Source organism: Cydia fagiglandana, chromosome 4 (genome assembly GCF_963556715.1).
Source record: "Cydia fagiglandana chromosome 4, ilCydFagi1.1, whole genome shotgun sequence".
NCBI lineage: Eukaryota > Metazoa > Arthropoda > Insecta > Lepidoptera > Tortricidae > Cydia > Cydia fagiglandana.
In genome coordinates, this window is record NC_085935.1 from 9,563,784 (window position 1) to 9,580,582 (window position 16,799).

Sequence of the window (16,799 nt, forward strand, 5' to 3'; positions counted from 1 at the left end):
ATTCACTTGTAAGTTGGAATTGGCCTTCTTCGTAGTCATAAGCGCGCATTGTAATCTAAATATCCTACCTAACTACGTACCTTCAAACTAGCAACCTTCGCACGGGTTAACAAATTTTAAGTACATCTAAACCTTCTCAAGAAAATCCGTTCAGTAGTTTTTGAGTTTATCGCGAACATACAAACACACAAACAGACAGACGCGGAGGGGGACTTTGATTTATAAGGTTTATAGTGATAATAATGGCCCAAAGTTGGAGTTGTATAAAAAATTATTAAGCTAAGCCTGTGTAAGATTGTGCCAAAATCTATGAAAAACTTAAAATCTATAAAGGAAACAATTTAAATTTCTGTAGTTGGACGGCATTAGGGCAGATTTTTAAATTAGTAGTAACTGTTATAACTTCTTGGGTTGGTAAGTAGATACCACTACTACCTACTAGACTACTCTACGAGTACTAGAAGTGATAAATTGTACCTACGAGTACTTTCAGCTTATCGCTATTGTTATCAAGCCTTGAATTATTTCTATTTTTAGGAATATAACTTTTATATGACTTAAATTATTCTCAGTTTGTCATGACATGCATGCAACATACAACGTGTACCGTCAGCATTCATTAGATAATTTTTATGGTAACAAAGGTGTGTTACGATATTTTTGGCCATTTGGCCGTCACTACATATTCGATGATGACTGTACAGACAATACAGACAGATGGCTATACAGTATATAACTGAATGAAAAGCAATTACTCAAACCCGTTAATGTTTAGGTGATACTGAGCAACTTTTACTATAAGACCCGGTTGGTCCCGGGTTCGAATCCTGGACCCCTATTCGACAAACGACGTTTGACGTATCGTGTTGATCTCCCGTTGATGTGGGGAAAATCATAAGTTCTCGAATACGTACAATGTCAACATTTGACATTAACAATCCACAGTTAGGGTGACAAGCAAACCAAACCAAACCACCCTTAGTTTAGAGTGGAGTTTTGGTTGTACCAAATGATATGATCCACCGTTGATGGAATCAACACTCAGTATGCAATAAAATCAACTGTTGATTTGACGTGGATGCGAAATTTGACAGTTGTACATGTCGAATTTGGCCCCTGGTAAGGGCATATATTTGTATGATGATACAGATATTTGTTCCTGAGTCATGGTTGTTTTCTATGTATTTAAGTATTTATATATTACATATATCGTTGTCTGAGTACCCACAACACACGCCTTCTTGAGCTTACCGTGGGGCTTGGTCAATTTGTGTAAAAATGTCCTATAATATTAAAAAAAAAAAATTAAAAAGACCAACCCCGAAAAAGCGATATTGGATGTTTCATACATTTTGCTAGTCTGATGTTGAAATTTCCTATGTGATAGTAAATTGTTGTTCGCGATTTCATGTTTGGTCCCATAGTAAACGTTGCTTATAACCAAAATATTTACGGGTTTGAGTAATTGCTTTTCATTCAGTTACATACCGTAAAACGGGGTGAGTAGGTTTCGCGAGGAGAGGTGGGTTATGAATGGGGAGAGAAGGTTTGAGAGGGGGGTGAGAAGGGATTTTAAGGCTACTGCTACAGAAATAATGTATTCCAATTTAAAATAGAGCTATACTTACGCATAATAAAAAAAAATCGATCCAACAATCTTCCAAAATCACCTTTGTATGAAAACCCCTCTTACTCCAAATACGAGGCACTACGGGGTGAGGTGGGATTTTCTCTTTATCGTCAAAGTTATGAAATGGAACTACCCAAAATAAAATAAAAACTAAAATACAAACGTCCGGAACACTTATTATATACGCCATTCAATTTTCATATGTAAAAATAAAATGTTATCGAGGTTTGAATTTCAGTTTTGACCTACTCACCTCATTTTACGGTACTTTATGTATATAAAGGTTTAAATAAAAAGCTACGTGCACTGATAAGTTTTATTAAAAATCCCTCAATCGAACTGCAAAGTCCTGAAGGAACCGTCGACGCCGAACAGGGTGGAGGAGGTGGCGGGCGCGCCGGGCCGCTTGGCCTCGTCGGACCGCGCCGCCTCCTGCGCCACGAACCAGTCGCGGTAGTTCTCTACTTTCAGCTTCCAGTAATCTACAAAAATAATCAAAAATATCAAAATAAATCAAATATCATTTATTATCAGGCAACTAAGGCCCATAGATACATACCTTACAAACTAACATACATACAATAGTAAAATCTTACAAGCAAAAAAAAATATTACGGCGACACGGCGGTTTTCAGTTGTGTCGCATGTTCCGGTGTAGGATTTGGCAGATTCCCACGAAACCGCCGAAACACCACACCCTTCGGCCAGAAGTCCGAGGTATAATACTCGTAGTCGTGTCAGTTCTGAATGTTGAACGTGTGAAGCATCACTCACATAGAGTCGGACCAAGATACGTCTGCAGCGGATTTGATAGGCACGCAGTGCAAATGTTATTCATACGTCATGATTTCATGTGCTATCAAAATGACTGCGTGTGCTATCAAAATCGTTGTAGACTTTTCTTGGTCTAAGTAACTCTAGCTACTCCGTACATTAAGAAGCCCTTTATAATATTGTCTTATTGATTTTTTTACGTTTTTGGCGTTTATTTGTTATACACGATAAAAATAACATATTCTTGTATCAATCTTGCAAACGGTATCTGATTGAAGTTCGTAAGATACAGTATATTTCGTCATGTTGAAGATTCAATTTCTATTTAGGTGAAAAGATGAACAATCGAATTACATTGTAAGTAAATATTATTTTTTGCACCAAAATAAACGCAAATAACAAATACATTACATACATATAACATAAGAATAAGGTAGGCGATCTTATCGCTGAAAAGCGAATTCAATGCGAAGCTCATTGTAATGATATTTACCAATCAATTCCTGGAGAGATCCGTCTTGTCCTCCATATTCCGTCGGGAGCATTGCTTGCGGGACGGCATAGTATATAGCTTTATAGTCCTGGTTATAAACCTTTATCTGAAAATAATTAAAGAATATACCTACTTGCGAAGCGTCTGGTTGACGTAAGTAACTGGTGACCGAAGAGCTGGCGGTTACCTTGCACAACGCATCAGCTTTGCGATACAGGGAGGAAATGCCGCCAGCATTCTTAGTACAATGCCTTAAGGGCCTATTTTAGATTTAAGGTAGTTAGTAGTACCACTGTATATATCTTGTAAGTAATATAATATATGTTTCTTCTTGCATTAAATTATTTAAATTTCTGTAAAATTGTATCTTAACCTGCATAGGTCACAACTACCTATTATAGTTGTAATTCGTTTTAGTTATTATTTCTCTGTCCTTGTCTTTCGATTGATTTCCGAAGGGTGTCCGGGGAACAAAAGGGTTGATGTTAAAATACTTACTCTTTTCTTCAGTTTTTCTCCAAGGAAGGTTTTTAAAATAGCATACGCAGCCTCGAACCCTGGTGGAGTGCTGATTATGTAGTTGGAACGCACGCGCACTGGGAAAGCCTTCTCGTAGCATGAGATGGCTTTTTTTGCTAACGTTGGGGTCCATTGGCTCAGCACGCTGATCCCCACACCTTTCATGTCGACGATTACTTCCTGAGAAATAATAAATTAGGTTTCATTACAAGTTTTTAAGAGTATCAATTTATATTGCATTACTATTCAATAATTTAGTTGGTGAATGGACGGCAAGGGTGGGCGGAGGCGGGTCCATATGCAAGGAATAATTTGCGGCCGGTCGCTGCTTGCGATGGGTCTGCCTCTATGGTAGCTACCTGTCCGGTAGTTGGCATGGTGAATGGTCTCGGGGGGAGCACAAGTTGCAGAGATCCTCGAGGCAAAACTGGTTGTGCTCCTTCCCGAGGTTACTGCCTGTTAACTGCCTGGTTCTACCGTAGAAACAGGCAGAACGGAAACAACCAGTTGAACTATCTCAGGGTGAGTTTTGCAACGGATCGAACGCCGGGCTCGGAAGTCGATGATGTCATCCGTATGACTTCATCTACAACGGGGCCAGGTAAGTGAACCAGTGCAAAGAACACCCTTCACGTAATCCCAACCTAGCCCTATCCCTCAGATGGATCTGTATTTGTGTGCCAACATCGAGAGGCCACTGTAGGTTCGTCTCCTTTGACGGAGGCGAGCATGCAGGGGCGGGAAGATTGGTGGCCGCAAATAACGATCCATATCCTACGTAATCAGCCGTAAGCGATGATGTGGCATGTCGCAGCGGGCTTCTCATCCACAAAGAAGGATGATTAGCGGTAGAATGCCACCCGCGTGTTTGTGCCGTGCGCGGGGACCCGTACGGGTGGAGAAGGAGATCCTGGGAGCGGGCGCGAAGCGGGGGTCTGTTGTCGTTATCCCCGTTAGAAGAAGTTCCTTTGGCTCTAGATTCATCTCACACGGGAGGTCTAGACCTAGCCAGTCAAGATCAATCGGCTGTTGTGTCCAGTCAGATGGCCACATGGCGAGTGTCCTGGGGTGTAGGGGTCCATAATCGGCGGAGCACGACTCCCATGTCGGCTGTGGAGCTGACTAGGGTTTTGGCACCGTGCGGATTCATGGGCAACGCACTTTGGGACGCTATATCAGCTTGGTATCCCTGATGCGTCAAAGCATCCCAAATGTGAGGCTCCGAGGAGGGTGGGGAGCCAAGCTGCTGAAATTTTCACTGGTGGTTTATGGACAACATAATACCAAAAACGACGGAAGGAGGAGAAGCCGGACCCGTACGGGATGAGGCAAAGGCGCATAGCGCAAAAGTTGCTGCACCAGCTCTTAGTGGGCCTGTCCCTGACAGGAACGCGAGAGTAGGTAGCGGTAAGGTTTGGAGGTCCGCGAGGACGGAGGACGCGCACGGCGCGAAAGGCAGAGGCCATGGTGGAGCAGGCCACTCCAAAGGTACCACTCGCGCCGAGCAAGTTCCCCCAGGGGGACCGACTAGCGCAGGTGCCGGAGGAGTAGGCAGCGGAACGATGGCCTACTGCAAGAGGCAAACGGGAGCACCGCTTCCAAATCCTGCTGGCGTTGCTCCGGGCGCCCTCGACAGCGCGGCCATGCCTAAGGGCGTAGACGTGCAGTCGGGTGGAGGAGCCGCTAAGTCCAGGAGGCAGAAGAGGCGTGCGAAGGCGCGACTAAGAACGGACGCGGAATCGGTGGCCGGACCCTCCACAAGTGGAGCGGGAAGGCCACAGAATAAGAGGTCACTGGGGGCCAGTGGCGACTCATCTCTGCTCGCCGCGGTGACTCCAAGAGAGCGAAGGTAGGGGGATCGTTCGCGGAAGTCACGGCGAGCGAGAAGATGGCCATCGTCCCAGTGGCCTTTCCTGCCGAGAAAGTGGTGCAGGAGCATATGTCGGCCATCGTAGGAGCTCTGCTCCTATTTCTTGACAAGGCCGAAGAACCCATGCCCGACATCACACTCGGCAACCTCGTGGGGGGCGCGCTCAACGTCACCTGCAAGGGGAGGGAATCCGCGGCATGGCTCGGCACGGTAATCGGAGGTGGAGAGATTGCCGGGCTGCGCCTGAAGGTCGTGAGTGCCAAAGATCTGCCGAAACCGGTCAAGATGGCCTGGAGAACGGTGGTCGATGGCACTCAGGACATGGCGAGAGCCCTCAGGGTGCTGCAGAGGAGGAACCCTAGGCTGCGCACGAGCGAGTGGAAGGTAGTCGACACCGTGGAGTCGGGGCCGAGCACCAGGCGAATCGTACTGATGGACCGGGTGTCGGCCGCCGTCATCAAGGAGGCCGACTACGTTCTGCACACGGGGCTCGACACCAGCCACTTCAAGCTTCTGGAGGAAGCGCGGGAGCAGGGGCCTGGGGTGGCTGAGGTCGAGCCGTGTAGGGAGGGGGGAGAGGGGGGGGAGGTAGCCCAGAAGGCTACGGTCGCTGTGGCGACAGGGGGGGCCCCGGAACGGGAGGCGCCACCAGCCGGTGACGCACCTGTGGAGGTGGCGGAGGACCAGCCGGAGGAGGCGGGGGGCATGGTGCAGCTAGGAGAGGACCATGCTGGACCGCGCATGACTCGAGCATCGTCACCGATCTCATCGATGGCGGGCTCAGAGGATCTGCGTGGTCTGGCGGAACTCTACCTGGAGGGTACCATGTCACCTATGTCCTTCGACGACACGGTCCAGGAGGTGGCTGCTGATCTCAGCACCACCAAACAATAAACGCCGCAATGGAGGGCTTAAGGTGCGTACAGATTAATCTCCAGCACAATAAAGCAGCCACTGCCCTTTTGGCTAAGCTGTTAAAAAGCGATAAATTCGATATTGCTCTTATACAAGAACCATACATGTACAAAGGTGAGATAAGAGGCTTAAACGGTACTGGCGGGACATTGTTATATGTTTGTCCTGAGAGTACTATGAGGACATGTATCTATGTTAAAAATGGCATTGACGCTCTGCTTCTACATGCTTTCTGTTCCAGGGATCTGACTACGGTCAAGATCCAAAACAAGGGGGGGGGGGGGGGGGTAAGGCACTAATCATCTCATCAGCCTACCTTCCCTACGAGGCAGCGGATCCAATCACTGGGCAACTGAGGGATCTCGCTGCTTACGGCAGCCAGGCGAACACCGACCTGATCATCGCCTGCGATGCAAATGCTCACCACGTCATCTGGGGGAGCTCGGATGTCAACAGAAGAGGAGAGAAGGTACTGGATTTTCTGGTAAGCTCTTCTTTACAACTATTAAATAAAGGCAATGAACCGACATTCGTCAATGCAAGGCGGGGGGAGGTTATTGATATAACGCTAGCGTCCAACAACGCGAGTAATAAGATTAGCTCATGGCATGTCTCTGGGGAGATTTCTTTATCGGACCACAGATATATATGCTTCAGGTATAAGACTAAAATCCAATTAGAAACTATACGCAAACGGAATCCCAGGAACACCAACTGGTTAGCATTCAAAAGTGACCTGGAGGTGGAACTGGGAGACCCTAAAGGCAAGTTAAACTCTATTATTGACATAGAACTTGAAACAGACAGAATAGCACAAGCTGTCTATACAGCTTGGACAAACAACTGCCCGGAAAAGAAAATCCTGGCGAAGAAGGTGCCCTGGTGGAACCCGGAGATTGCAAAACTCCGGAAGGAAACCAGAGCTGTCTTCAATGATGCTAAAAGGACCAATGACTTCGAGCATTACGCGCGAAAACTCACGGAATACAGCAAAGCTGTGAGGAAAGCAAAAAGGAAAGCATGGATGAACCATTGCGATCAAATCAGGTCCATACCGGAAGGCATGAGACTTACAAAGGCACTAGCTGCAACAAAGTCAGTTCCACTCACTTCCATCAGAAGAAGTGACGGAAGAATGACTGAAACGGGGCTAGAAACCCTCAAAGTTATGTGTGACACACACTTCCCAGGCTCGATAATACATCAGAGCGTAACGGACGATGTAGCAACCGGTGCAATGGAACAATCCATCAGCACGACCAGGTACAACTGGGACACGTCTAAAAAGGTAGTAGATCACGATAAGATACATTGGGCACTATCCACATTTCAACCATACAAAGCCCCGGGGCCAGATGGAATCTACCCCATACTACTACAAGAGGGCGCTAATGTACTAATACCGCACTTAGGTAGACTGTACAGAGCGTGCATAGCCTTCGGACACGTACCGCGTGTGTGGAGGATGGTAAAGGTAACGTACTTGCCTAAACCAGGCAAAGCAGATTACACAGAAGCCAAATCATACAGGCCGATAAGTCTGTCATCGTTTTTCCTCAAAACACTGGAGAAACTGGTAGACAGACACATAAGGGATGGTCCTCTTAAGAGGCATCCGCTGCACCAATTGCAGTGTGCGTATCAGCCGGGTAAATCGACTGAAACGGCACTACACCTGGTGACAACCAGAGCGGAACAGGCGATAGAGAACAAAGAACTATGTCTGGCCACTTTTATAGACGTGGAGGGGGCATTTGACCGCACCACGTATCAGGCAATCAATATTGCAGCATCTAAACATGGCATAGAACCAACAATCTGTAGATGGATTGGTACTATGCTAAATAGCCGACTAATAAAATCCTCCCTTATGGGAGATGAAATATTAGCTACGGCTACGAAGGGTTGTCCACAGGGTGGGGTTCTCTCACCAACTCTCTGGAGTCTGGTAGTTAACTCACTGTTGGAAGAACTAAACAAAGGCCCAATACATACGGTAGGGTACGCAGATGATTTAGTGATTCTTGTAAACGGGAAATTCCCGGGAACAGTATCGGAAATCATGAATAAAGCACTGAAGCAAGTGGAAAGATGGTGCAACTGTCATCAACTCTCCATAAACCCAGGCAAAACAGTAGTAATACCGTTTACCAGGAAAAAGACCCTTAATGGCATGAAGCAGCTGAAGCTTTATGGAAGGGTACTGGAAATGTCCAATGAAGTGAAATATCTAGGCGTTACACTAGATAAAGAGCTGAACTGGAGAAAGCATGTCGAACTAACAACCACCAAGGCACTTAGAGTGTTTGGAATGTGTAGATCGGCTTATGGCAAAACGTGGGGTCTAAACCCAAAGGTACTAAGATGGATCTATACCATGATGGTAAGGCCTATCATCTTGTACGGATGCCTGGCATGGTGGCCAAGGACACTAAAGAGCACATGCAGGGATGCCCTTATGAAAATACAAAGAACGGCATGCATGGCTATTACTGGTGCGTTTAGAACGACGCCAACAGCGGCGATGGAGGTACTGCTAGACCTCTCGCCGCTACACCTAGTGATACAATCTGAGGCGCGGAAATCGCTACACAGGTTGACCCTAACAGGACTCTGGAGCGATAGCAAGCCAAAGACCAAACACACAAACATGGAATGCGACAATTTCATGGAAAGGATTACGAACATGGGCTGCGATAAGATGCAACCCAAGTTTGTGTTCCATAAGAATTTTAACGTTAAAATTCCAACAAGGGCTGAGTGGACCGAAGGTCTTGAAGCACCAATCTCTGATGAAAACGACATTATATGGTACACAGATGGGTCTAAGACAGAATCTGGTACGGGGGCAGGTATTTATGCAAATGACTTTAGTAGTAGCATAAGCATGGGCAATTACGCCACTGTCTTCCAAGCCGAGACATTCGCTATAATTGCCTGTGTTCATGAGAATATAGTTAGGCGAACCCAAGGGAAGAATATCTATATACTCAGCGACAGTCAGGCCGCTCTCAAAGCGCTCGAAGCTCCCAGAGTGGACTCTAGACTGGTATATAATGGCGTCCAAGCTCTGAACCAGCTTGGAAGGCAAAACAGGGTGCAACTGGTATGGATCCCAGGGCACGAGGGATTCATAGGCAATGAAAATGCAGATGAACTCGCCAGAGCCGGATCTGTAAGTAACCTTATAGGTCCGGAACCATTCGTGGGGCTCTCACAGGGAACCATCACAACGGCTATTAAAGACCATACCAAGACTAAACACCAGGAAGAATGGGATAGTCTGACGGGTCTAAAGCATGCAAAGCTCTTTATGCAAGGAATAGACTCCGGCTGGAGCAAAAAGCTTTGGAAACTTAGCAAAAGACAACTCCAAATCATAACGGGGGTGTTTACTGGCCACTACGGGGTCAAAGGATTTCTGGCCAAGATGGGACACTCTGACAACACCGATTGTCGTATGTGTGGCGAAGAGGAAGAGACAGTAAGACACTTAATGTGTGAATGTCACGCCCTCGCCAGACAAAGAATGAAGGACTTTGGAGCAGGATACCTGGAACCAAAGGACTTTAAAACGCTACCCATGAGCTCCATCATCCGACACATGGATATGGTGGGAAAAGCTCTTGAGTAGTTGACGGATCTCTTCTAGGGGGTAACTGCACAAAAGATCCCTATGGGTCGAAGTGTATCCGCAAGGGCCCCCGAAAACAATAAGATAAGATAAGACGGCAAGGGTCTTTTTACTATATAGCTATGATTTTTTTTATAATTTGAAAATTATTTATCTTAGGTACCTAACTAAGTGTCCTACTGCTCGACATGCTACTTAATGCCCAGTAGATGACACCCTGCTGTCATCTGTATTGACATTAAAGATGAAAAGCAATAGAACAACGACGAGAACTAGGACATCTACCTTAATTAATCATCTTCAACAGCCAAGTCAGAAATTTATATTACTGCTTGACTGTTTCCATTTTCCTAAATCAACATCGTTTTGTTATTCCTAATCACCTGAATGAATCAGACTGGATGTACATATGTCACATGCAAAATCATTTCGTGATACCAGCAGAGTGTAGGTACTATTATATAAGTAGGTATATAATTTTACTTGACTATTGAGCTCCATTATGTATTGGCTGACTAAGCGTCATAGGGTTAATCCTCAGAGTAATTAATCCCTAATTACTCCAAGTGTTAAGATGTTAGGTATATAAGTATGTGTCATGATATGTGATCTCTTGTTTATGTACCGTTATTTAATATTTTTCTATTAGATGAAGATATACTCGTATTCAAAGTCCAGGGAAGAAAAATAACACTTTAAAAACAATTTGGGATAAGAAATATCTTTGTGTACCTATGAACAGTTAAACCATGATGGTCATCCCCATATCTACCTATAAAATCTGCCTGTCAACGGATTTTGACTTATAAAAAAAAGTGTAACAGCTTCGAATAAAGAAGTGAATTCAGTAATTAATCACTATTAAGTTTGTTGTTATCATTAGGAATATTTGCGATATTCCCAGTTTCTACAGGTTCTCATTAGCCGTGCATTAGCCGTATTGTGAAATGTGAACCAGTGTACTTTTATAATTAAAACATAATATCTATTAGGTAGATTTCATCTGAATTAAGGATACCTATACCTATTACTTTTTATAGCCAAGTAATACGTTAATACGTTACGAATTAGATATTAACTAATTGATTTATACCGATAAGCGTAAAATTTTGCAAATTACTTTAAATGATGTGCTGGGCAAATGCTATATTATTATTTGAGGATCTTAACAGAACAATTTACTATAACATTCTAAATTCTTAATATTTCGAAGAATAAATACAAGAAAGAATACGTATATCCGTTTTTATTATCAGAAATGTGTGCCATTCGGTTTCGGTACAGCCACGCATCGTATGGATATTTATATTATTTATATGGTTATCGTATTGCTGTCCTTGTGAAAACTAAATTCTTGTCTTTTTATGTTTTGAGACGGATTGTACCTATTTTTTGGGCAAATAATAGATTTGATATCTCATTTTTGTCTTTGTGATACCGTGTCACAGCACAGCTCACCATGACTCTTTAAGTCTTTACCTCGCCAGCCACATTGAAATTGTCGTCCTCCAGCATCATGATCTCCGTGATCATGAAGGCGATCTTCAGCACGTCCGTCAGGTGGTACTTGGAGGCATCTAACACCCCGATCCTCACGATACAGGTGCGAGATGAATCTTCACCTTGACATTTCCTCAGTGGTAAGAAGAGACTGAAATAAAATAGTAGATTGTGTCACAAGGGAGCAAAATGACATATTTCCAAGAGCGTTAAATCCTGAACGAAGCGGAGGTTTCTATAATTTAATCCCGAGCGTAGCCAGGGATTCTAAAAACGCCCAAAGTGGAAATATTTTACTACCATGTAACACATGAGCATATCATCTTCAGGAAATTATTAAATTTCAAAATATGAAAATAAATGGTCAATGGTTTCAAGGCTACAAATAAAAACTGGTCAAGTGCGAGTCGGACTCGCGTTTCAAGGGTTCCGTACATCACACAATATTCAAATTTATTTTGTACGTGAAACGTGAAGTGAGTGAAACGTCTTGAAAAACCCGAATGGGTCAATCAAAAACCAGATGTAACATGAAGTTTTCTGGCGTGGTGGCTACATCTCTGAAGATTAAACGCCGAACAATAGTACAAGAAGTGTCCAAATGCGTAGAGCTGAAAACTCGAGCGTCCGACGGGTCGCGCTTCCTACAGCTTCCGAAAGTGTTTTAAAAGCGAAGGCCGAAGAGAGATAATACCTACAGGGTGGCCAAAAAATAAGTGTATTCCCGTAGCCAGGGAGGTTATGGGATTATACTGAGCAACTTTTAGTATGGGACCAACCCCGAACTCGCGAAAAAAGAAGTATCCTCCCATAGAAAACGGACCAGCCAAAATGTTTATTTGTTTATTTGTTGCATACAATTAACACTTACAGTTCAAGCTTACGTGCTAATTGGAATTACATTACTTAATAGCTAACAACATGCATTATTCGAATCAATAAGTGAGTGAGTATATTATAAGTAACTACATTCGATTTAAATGTATGAAACAGCTAAATTTTCTTCGCGATTTCTGGGCTGCAAGTTGGCAACGGGAATACACTTAGTTTATTTTTTAGCCACCCTGTATACCTAGTGCTTTTTAAAACACGTAACAATAGTAACCTCATCAATCAGTACAGTCAGCAGCAGAAGTTGCTAAGCGGGCGATTGGTTTAAAATGATCTGAACGCGACTTTATAGTTAAGACCTTGGAGGATATAACCAACGGAGACGCCATGTCTAAAATTTTCGGTACAAAATAGTCTGCCGTTTTTTGCGGGGGAGGGGCACATCAAATGTATAGGTACGTCATGTCAGATAAACGTCAGTCCATACATATGGTTGACATGAGGTTGACCATTGGCCGCCTATTTTCGACAGAGGGGAACGCCTGTTAATGGCGGCTCCATTGTTAATTACTCCGAGGTTAAGACAATAAGAGCATGTCAAGGTACTTTTGAACACTTCGCCCGCTTAGCAACTTCTGCTGTTGACTGTACTACAAGTACCATTGCGGCTATGTGCCACATACAGCCTAGTCGCATTTTTGTCTTCAGTCCAACTCACGCTTGAAGCTAAAGGCACGCCTCTTTGGGACGCCTCGGACCTTCGGCCTTATGCGGATATCGGCCTAGGACCTTCGCAATAGCTGTCTACATCACGTTTCACTTAAGTCTTAAACCATCGCGGCTGTGTCCCTAAAAAAACGTTAACCGCATTTTTGTTCTTAAATCCGACTCACGCTTGACTCTAGATTTCTAATAGGTTTTCCTGTCATCTTTAGGTAAAGGACTATTTTGTGTATTTTTTTCAGAATTTTAGACCCAGTAGTTTCGGAGATAGAGGGGGGGGAATGGTCATTTTTTGTCTATTTTCTTGAATAACTTCTAAACTTTTTATTGTTAACTTATAAGAAAAATATATTTGAAATTCTCAAAATGAGTTCTTTCGTTTGATATGTAACACGATATAGTTTTCAAAACTTTGTTTTTTAATTTTATCGTTTACCCCCCAAAAGTAGCCCCTATGTCTAAAATTCATTTGTTGACGTTACATATCCGTCTTTGGGTCACAGACTTACATATGTGTACCAAATTTCAACTTAATTGGTCCGGTAGTTTCGGAGCAAATTGGCTGTGACAGACGGACAGACGGACAGACAGACGCACGAGTGATCCTATAAGGGTTCCGTTTTTTCCTTTTGAGGTACGGAACCCTAAAAATCGAACTTGTAGTTAGCGCTATAAGGAAATAGGATGATTATCTAATGCTACCTGCCGATTTTCATCTCGGGCACAACATTAGGTACCCAAGTAGATGGCCGTTTCATAAAACCTTTGTAACACGTAAATTGATACAGTTATATATCCATACCTATATTGGAAAAAGATGTTGGCTTGTATTACATGTTACAAACGCTTCGATTACATTATATTTGCAACTATAACGCATAAGTACTAGGAATACTTCAAAAGAATCATTAGCGACTGTAGCCCTGAATGTATTAGGTTTAATTAGTACTTCATATTTGCCACATTAGGTTCTCTTAACAAGTTTAGGTAGGTACTGTTTATGTACCTTGCACATCATTTGAGTACCTAAATTAGCCATGTTCTTAATTTAATTACTCTTTCAGTGTAAATTTATCTTACCCTAATTTCAGTATTTCTTGAATCTTCGGATCCATAGGATCTCTGTTAGATAAAAACTCTGGCACCAACGCTTTTAAAGTATAATACATATCCAGTTTTTCCTTTGTACGTTCCAGGCTGAACTTGCATCCCCGTAGAAATGCCAGCAACCATTGATCAGCTGAAATTTTAAAAATAATGTGTAAGCTATACATTCATAAATTCGAAAGTTTCTTAATTAGCGCCATCTAACTATATTGTTTAGGACTACCTTCATAAAAATGTCGTGAAAGATGTTGGCCGACATGCCGGTAAAAGTTGTACTACTAGCGACCGTAATTGCTACGAGCTACCGGGTAACGAACACAGATGGCGTTGTCAGATCGGAACTTTATTATTTGTAAATATAAAGCAATAACTCGACTGATCATCATCTTTTTCGCGTTATCCCAGCATTTTGTTATTTGTTACGTAGGCACTAGTTTTTACGAATCCGACTGCAATCTGACCTAAAAACCCAGAGGGTAAGTCCGGTTTCCTCACGATAACAATGTTTCAACTGATAAACACACCAATTACAGATAGATAGGTTTACTTTATTAAACTTATTATCGACTTAATTACTGTACCAGATATTGCACTTTCGTAAATATTATTGCTACTGATTTTAAATAATGTTAAAATTCTGATCTAATCAGAACATCGGCATTTTTGTGTGTTTTCCAGGCTGTAAGGCAAGCGAATGATAATGAAAACACTAACTGAGATAATTAAAACGCCACGCTCTATCCACTCAAGGCTATAAATAAAAATCGAACTTGTAGTTACCAACCACTATAAGGAAATAGGATGATTATAATAGTATAATAGTTCAGTAGCAGTGAGCAAAATGCTTCAAATTAAGGATTTTCTCATTAAATGTTTATTTGAATGACAAATACTTATTTTTTATAACGTTAGCTTGGATTGATTTGTAATGTTTTATATAGCTAATATTTTCCTCGCGTTAGTATGATATAAAATTTTGCGTTTTAATTCATAGCAGTTGTTTAACCCTCGTGTCTTGATCCCCTCGCAACGCAACAACTACTCCACTTTTCGAAACAAGGGGCATGCTTGGGGTTTAATTTTGGACTTTTTCGCTTGTTCGGGCATCCATATTAGCACAAGGGGTTAAGCAACAACTTTGCCCCCTTACTTTAGACTGCCCCCAGATTTTTCGCCTATGACAGACAAACTAAAGTCCGAAACAAAGTGTAAAATACTCTTGTAGTAAATAAATTCTGTTTCATTTGTTAGATTCGACCGGTTAGTAATCAATAAACTTAGGTATCTAGTTGAATCGTTTCACGTATTAATATTACTTACTTACTTGGTTGTATAGCATGAAGATGAGGCTGTTTCTTTAGCCAGTGCCTCAACGCCGTGATGTCAGTAGCTATTCTGCGATCATCTTCATTTATTTCCTTTGCGGCTTTCTTCTTGAGTGCCGCCGACAGTGGTCGGATCGTCATTTTGATAATTAATTTATGGCGGTAATGTGTTCTACAGTGGTTATTCTCCTTTAACACAAAAAATTGGTATGTAGGTATGTAATACCTATATATATTTCAATTTCATATCACCACAAAAATATATTTTTATAGGTAGGGTTTTAAATAATTAAGACTAAAAGCGGATTATATTCAATAAACTGAAATCATATGATAACTATGTTTGTTACATTTTACAAAAGGTCATGGTGAACTGAAATACGTTTAGTTAATAAACTAGGTATATTGTTATTAAGCACATGAATATTCATTATCAGCGCAAATGTTTACACAATAGTAGATAATCTATGTATATAGATCTATACTTTATGAAGAGACTTATCACTTACATATATGAACGTGACAAATTTCCAAACGCTGCGCTAACTATAACAAATTCATATTTCGAGCGGCATATATATTTCACTGAAATGTTAAAAAAATCATTCGCCGACCGAAGTCAAGACCGGCTATCACCAAACTGGGATCGCGATGGTTTTGTCGTTGTATACCTATTAGGTTATCACTGAGGTGATTAGATAGTGCTTCCTACGTGCGTTCCGCGAGCTAGATAGAGAGATACTGAGGGTATAAAACCGATTCCACGGATTAAGTATGGTAATACGGTCGATACATTTTTTACTTCAGGCAGTTTGTCTACCTACAAACAGAAACAGAAAAATGGTTCATCTCAAAAATGTGATTTGCTTATACTCTTAAATAAAACTAGTTTATATATTTTATTTATGTTTAGGCACATAACATAATACTTACAAATTTGCTTCATACATCCAAGCCTTCAACCAATCCGTAGCTGCCCAGAAAAACTTCTAACCAACCGCCTTAGGGTAGTACACATTGGACAAAGACCTTGGACAGTTGGAATACCACCCTTAGCTAAACAGTAGATCTAATAGGTCCATAATACATATATTATTTACTTTTACTCAAGAAAAATTGTATTAATAAGTTAATATCAAAGGATGGATTGGATGCATTTGTGTGGGTACTTTTGGCACAGTTATCCTTTAATAACCTTGATATCTACATTTTGCTTGGTACTGTGTTCATTTCAGTCAGTGTTATTTAACCCTTGTCTTAAGATAAATAAATAACTTGTACCTACTGGGTAAATGTGACCTATTGTATGTGTAAGTACATAGATAACTCGTTACATAGTTCGTAGGTTCGTGTCATATCACGCGTCGTAACTCCAGTCGCTATCTACTCCATGCCTCATCTTCAATTTCATTCAAATAACCACATACTTCAAAACACCTGTCGTGCTCACTGGTTCTTAGCTATAAGACATATTATCG

The 16,799-nt window shown here is 42.2% G+C and overlaps 1 protein-coding gene across 1 annotated transcript; it reads right to left on the reverse strand.

Annotated features, from left to right (window-relative positions):
• Positions 1-1,932: 1,932 nt before the first annotated feature.
• Positions 1,933-15,492, reverse strand: LOC134663621 (retinol-binding protein pinta-like). Its single transcript, XM_063520039.1, has 6 exons — positions 15,321-15,492; positions 13,970-14,129; positions 11,315-11,486; positions 3,396-3,596; positions 2,898-3,003; positions 1,933-2,112 (listed from the first exon to the last, which is right to left on the reverse strand). The coding sequence occupies exons 1-6, from the start codon at positions 15,460-15,462 to the stop codon at positions 1,961-1,963; spliced, it is 933 nt and encodes a 310-aa protein (XP_063376109.1). The 5' UTR covers positions 15,463-15,492; the 3' UTR covers positions 1,933-1,960.
• Between the last annotated feature and the right edge of the window lie 1,307 nt (positions 15,493-16,799).

Coding starts and splice junctions, on each gene's coding strand:
- LOC134663621 (XM_063520039.1), bottom strand. CDS start 15,462: ATGACGATCCGACCACTGTCGGCGGCACTCAAGAAGAAAGCCGCAAAG. Junction 11,487..13,969: donor CAAGAAATACTGAAATTAGG/GTAAGATAAATT, acceptor ATTTTATTTCAG/TCTCTTCTTACCACTGAGGA. Junction 3,597..11,314: donor ATTTCAATGTGGCTGGCGAG/GTAAAGACTTAA, acceptor ATTATTTCTCAG/GAAGTAATCGTCGACATGAA.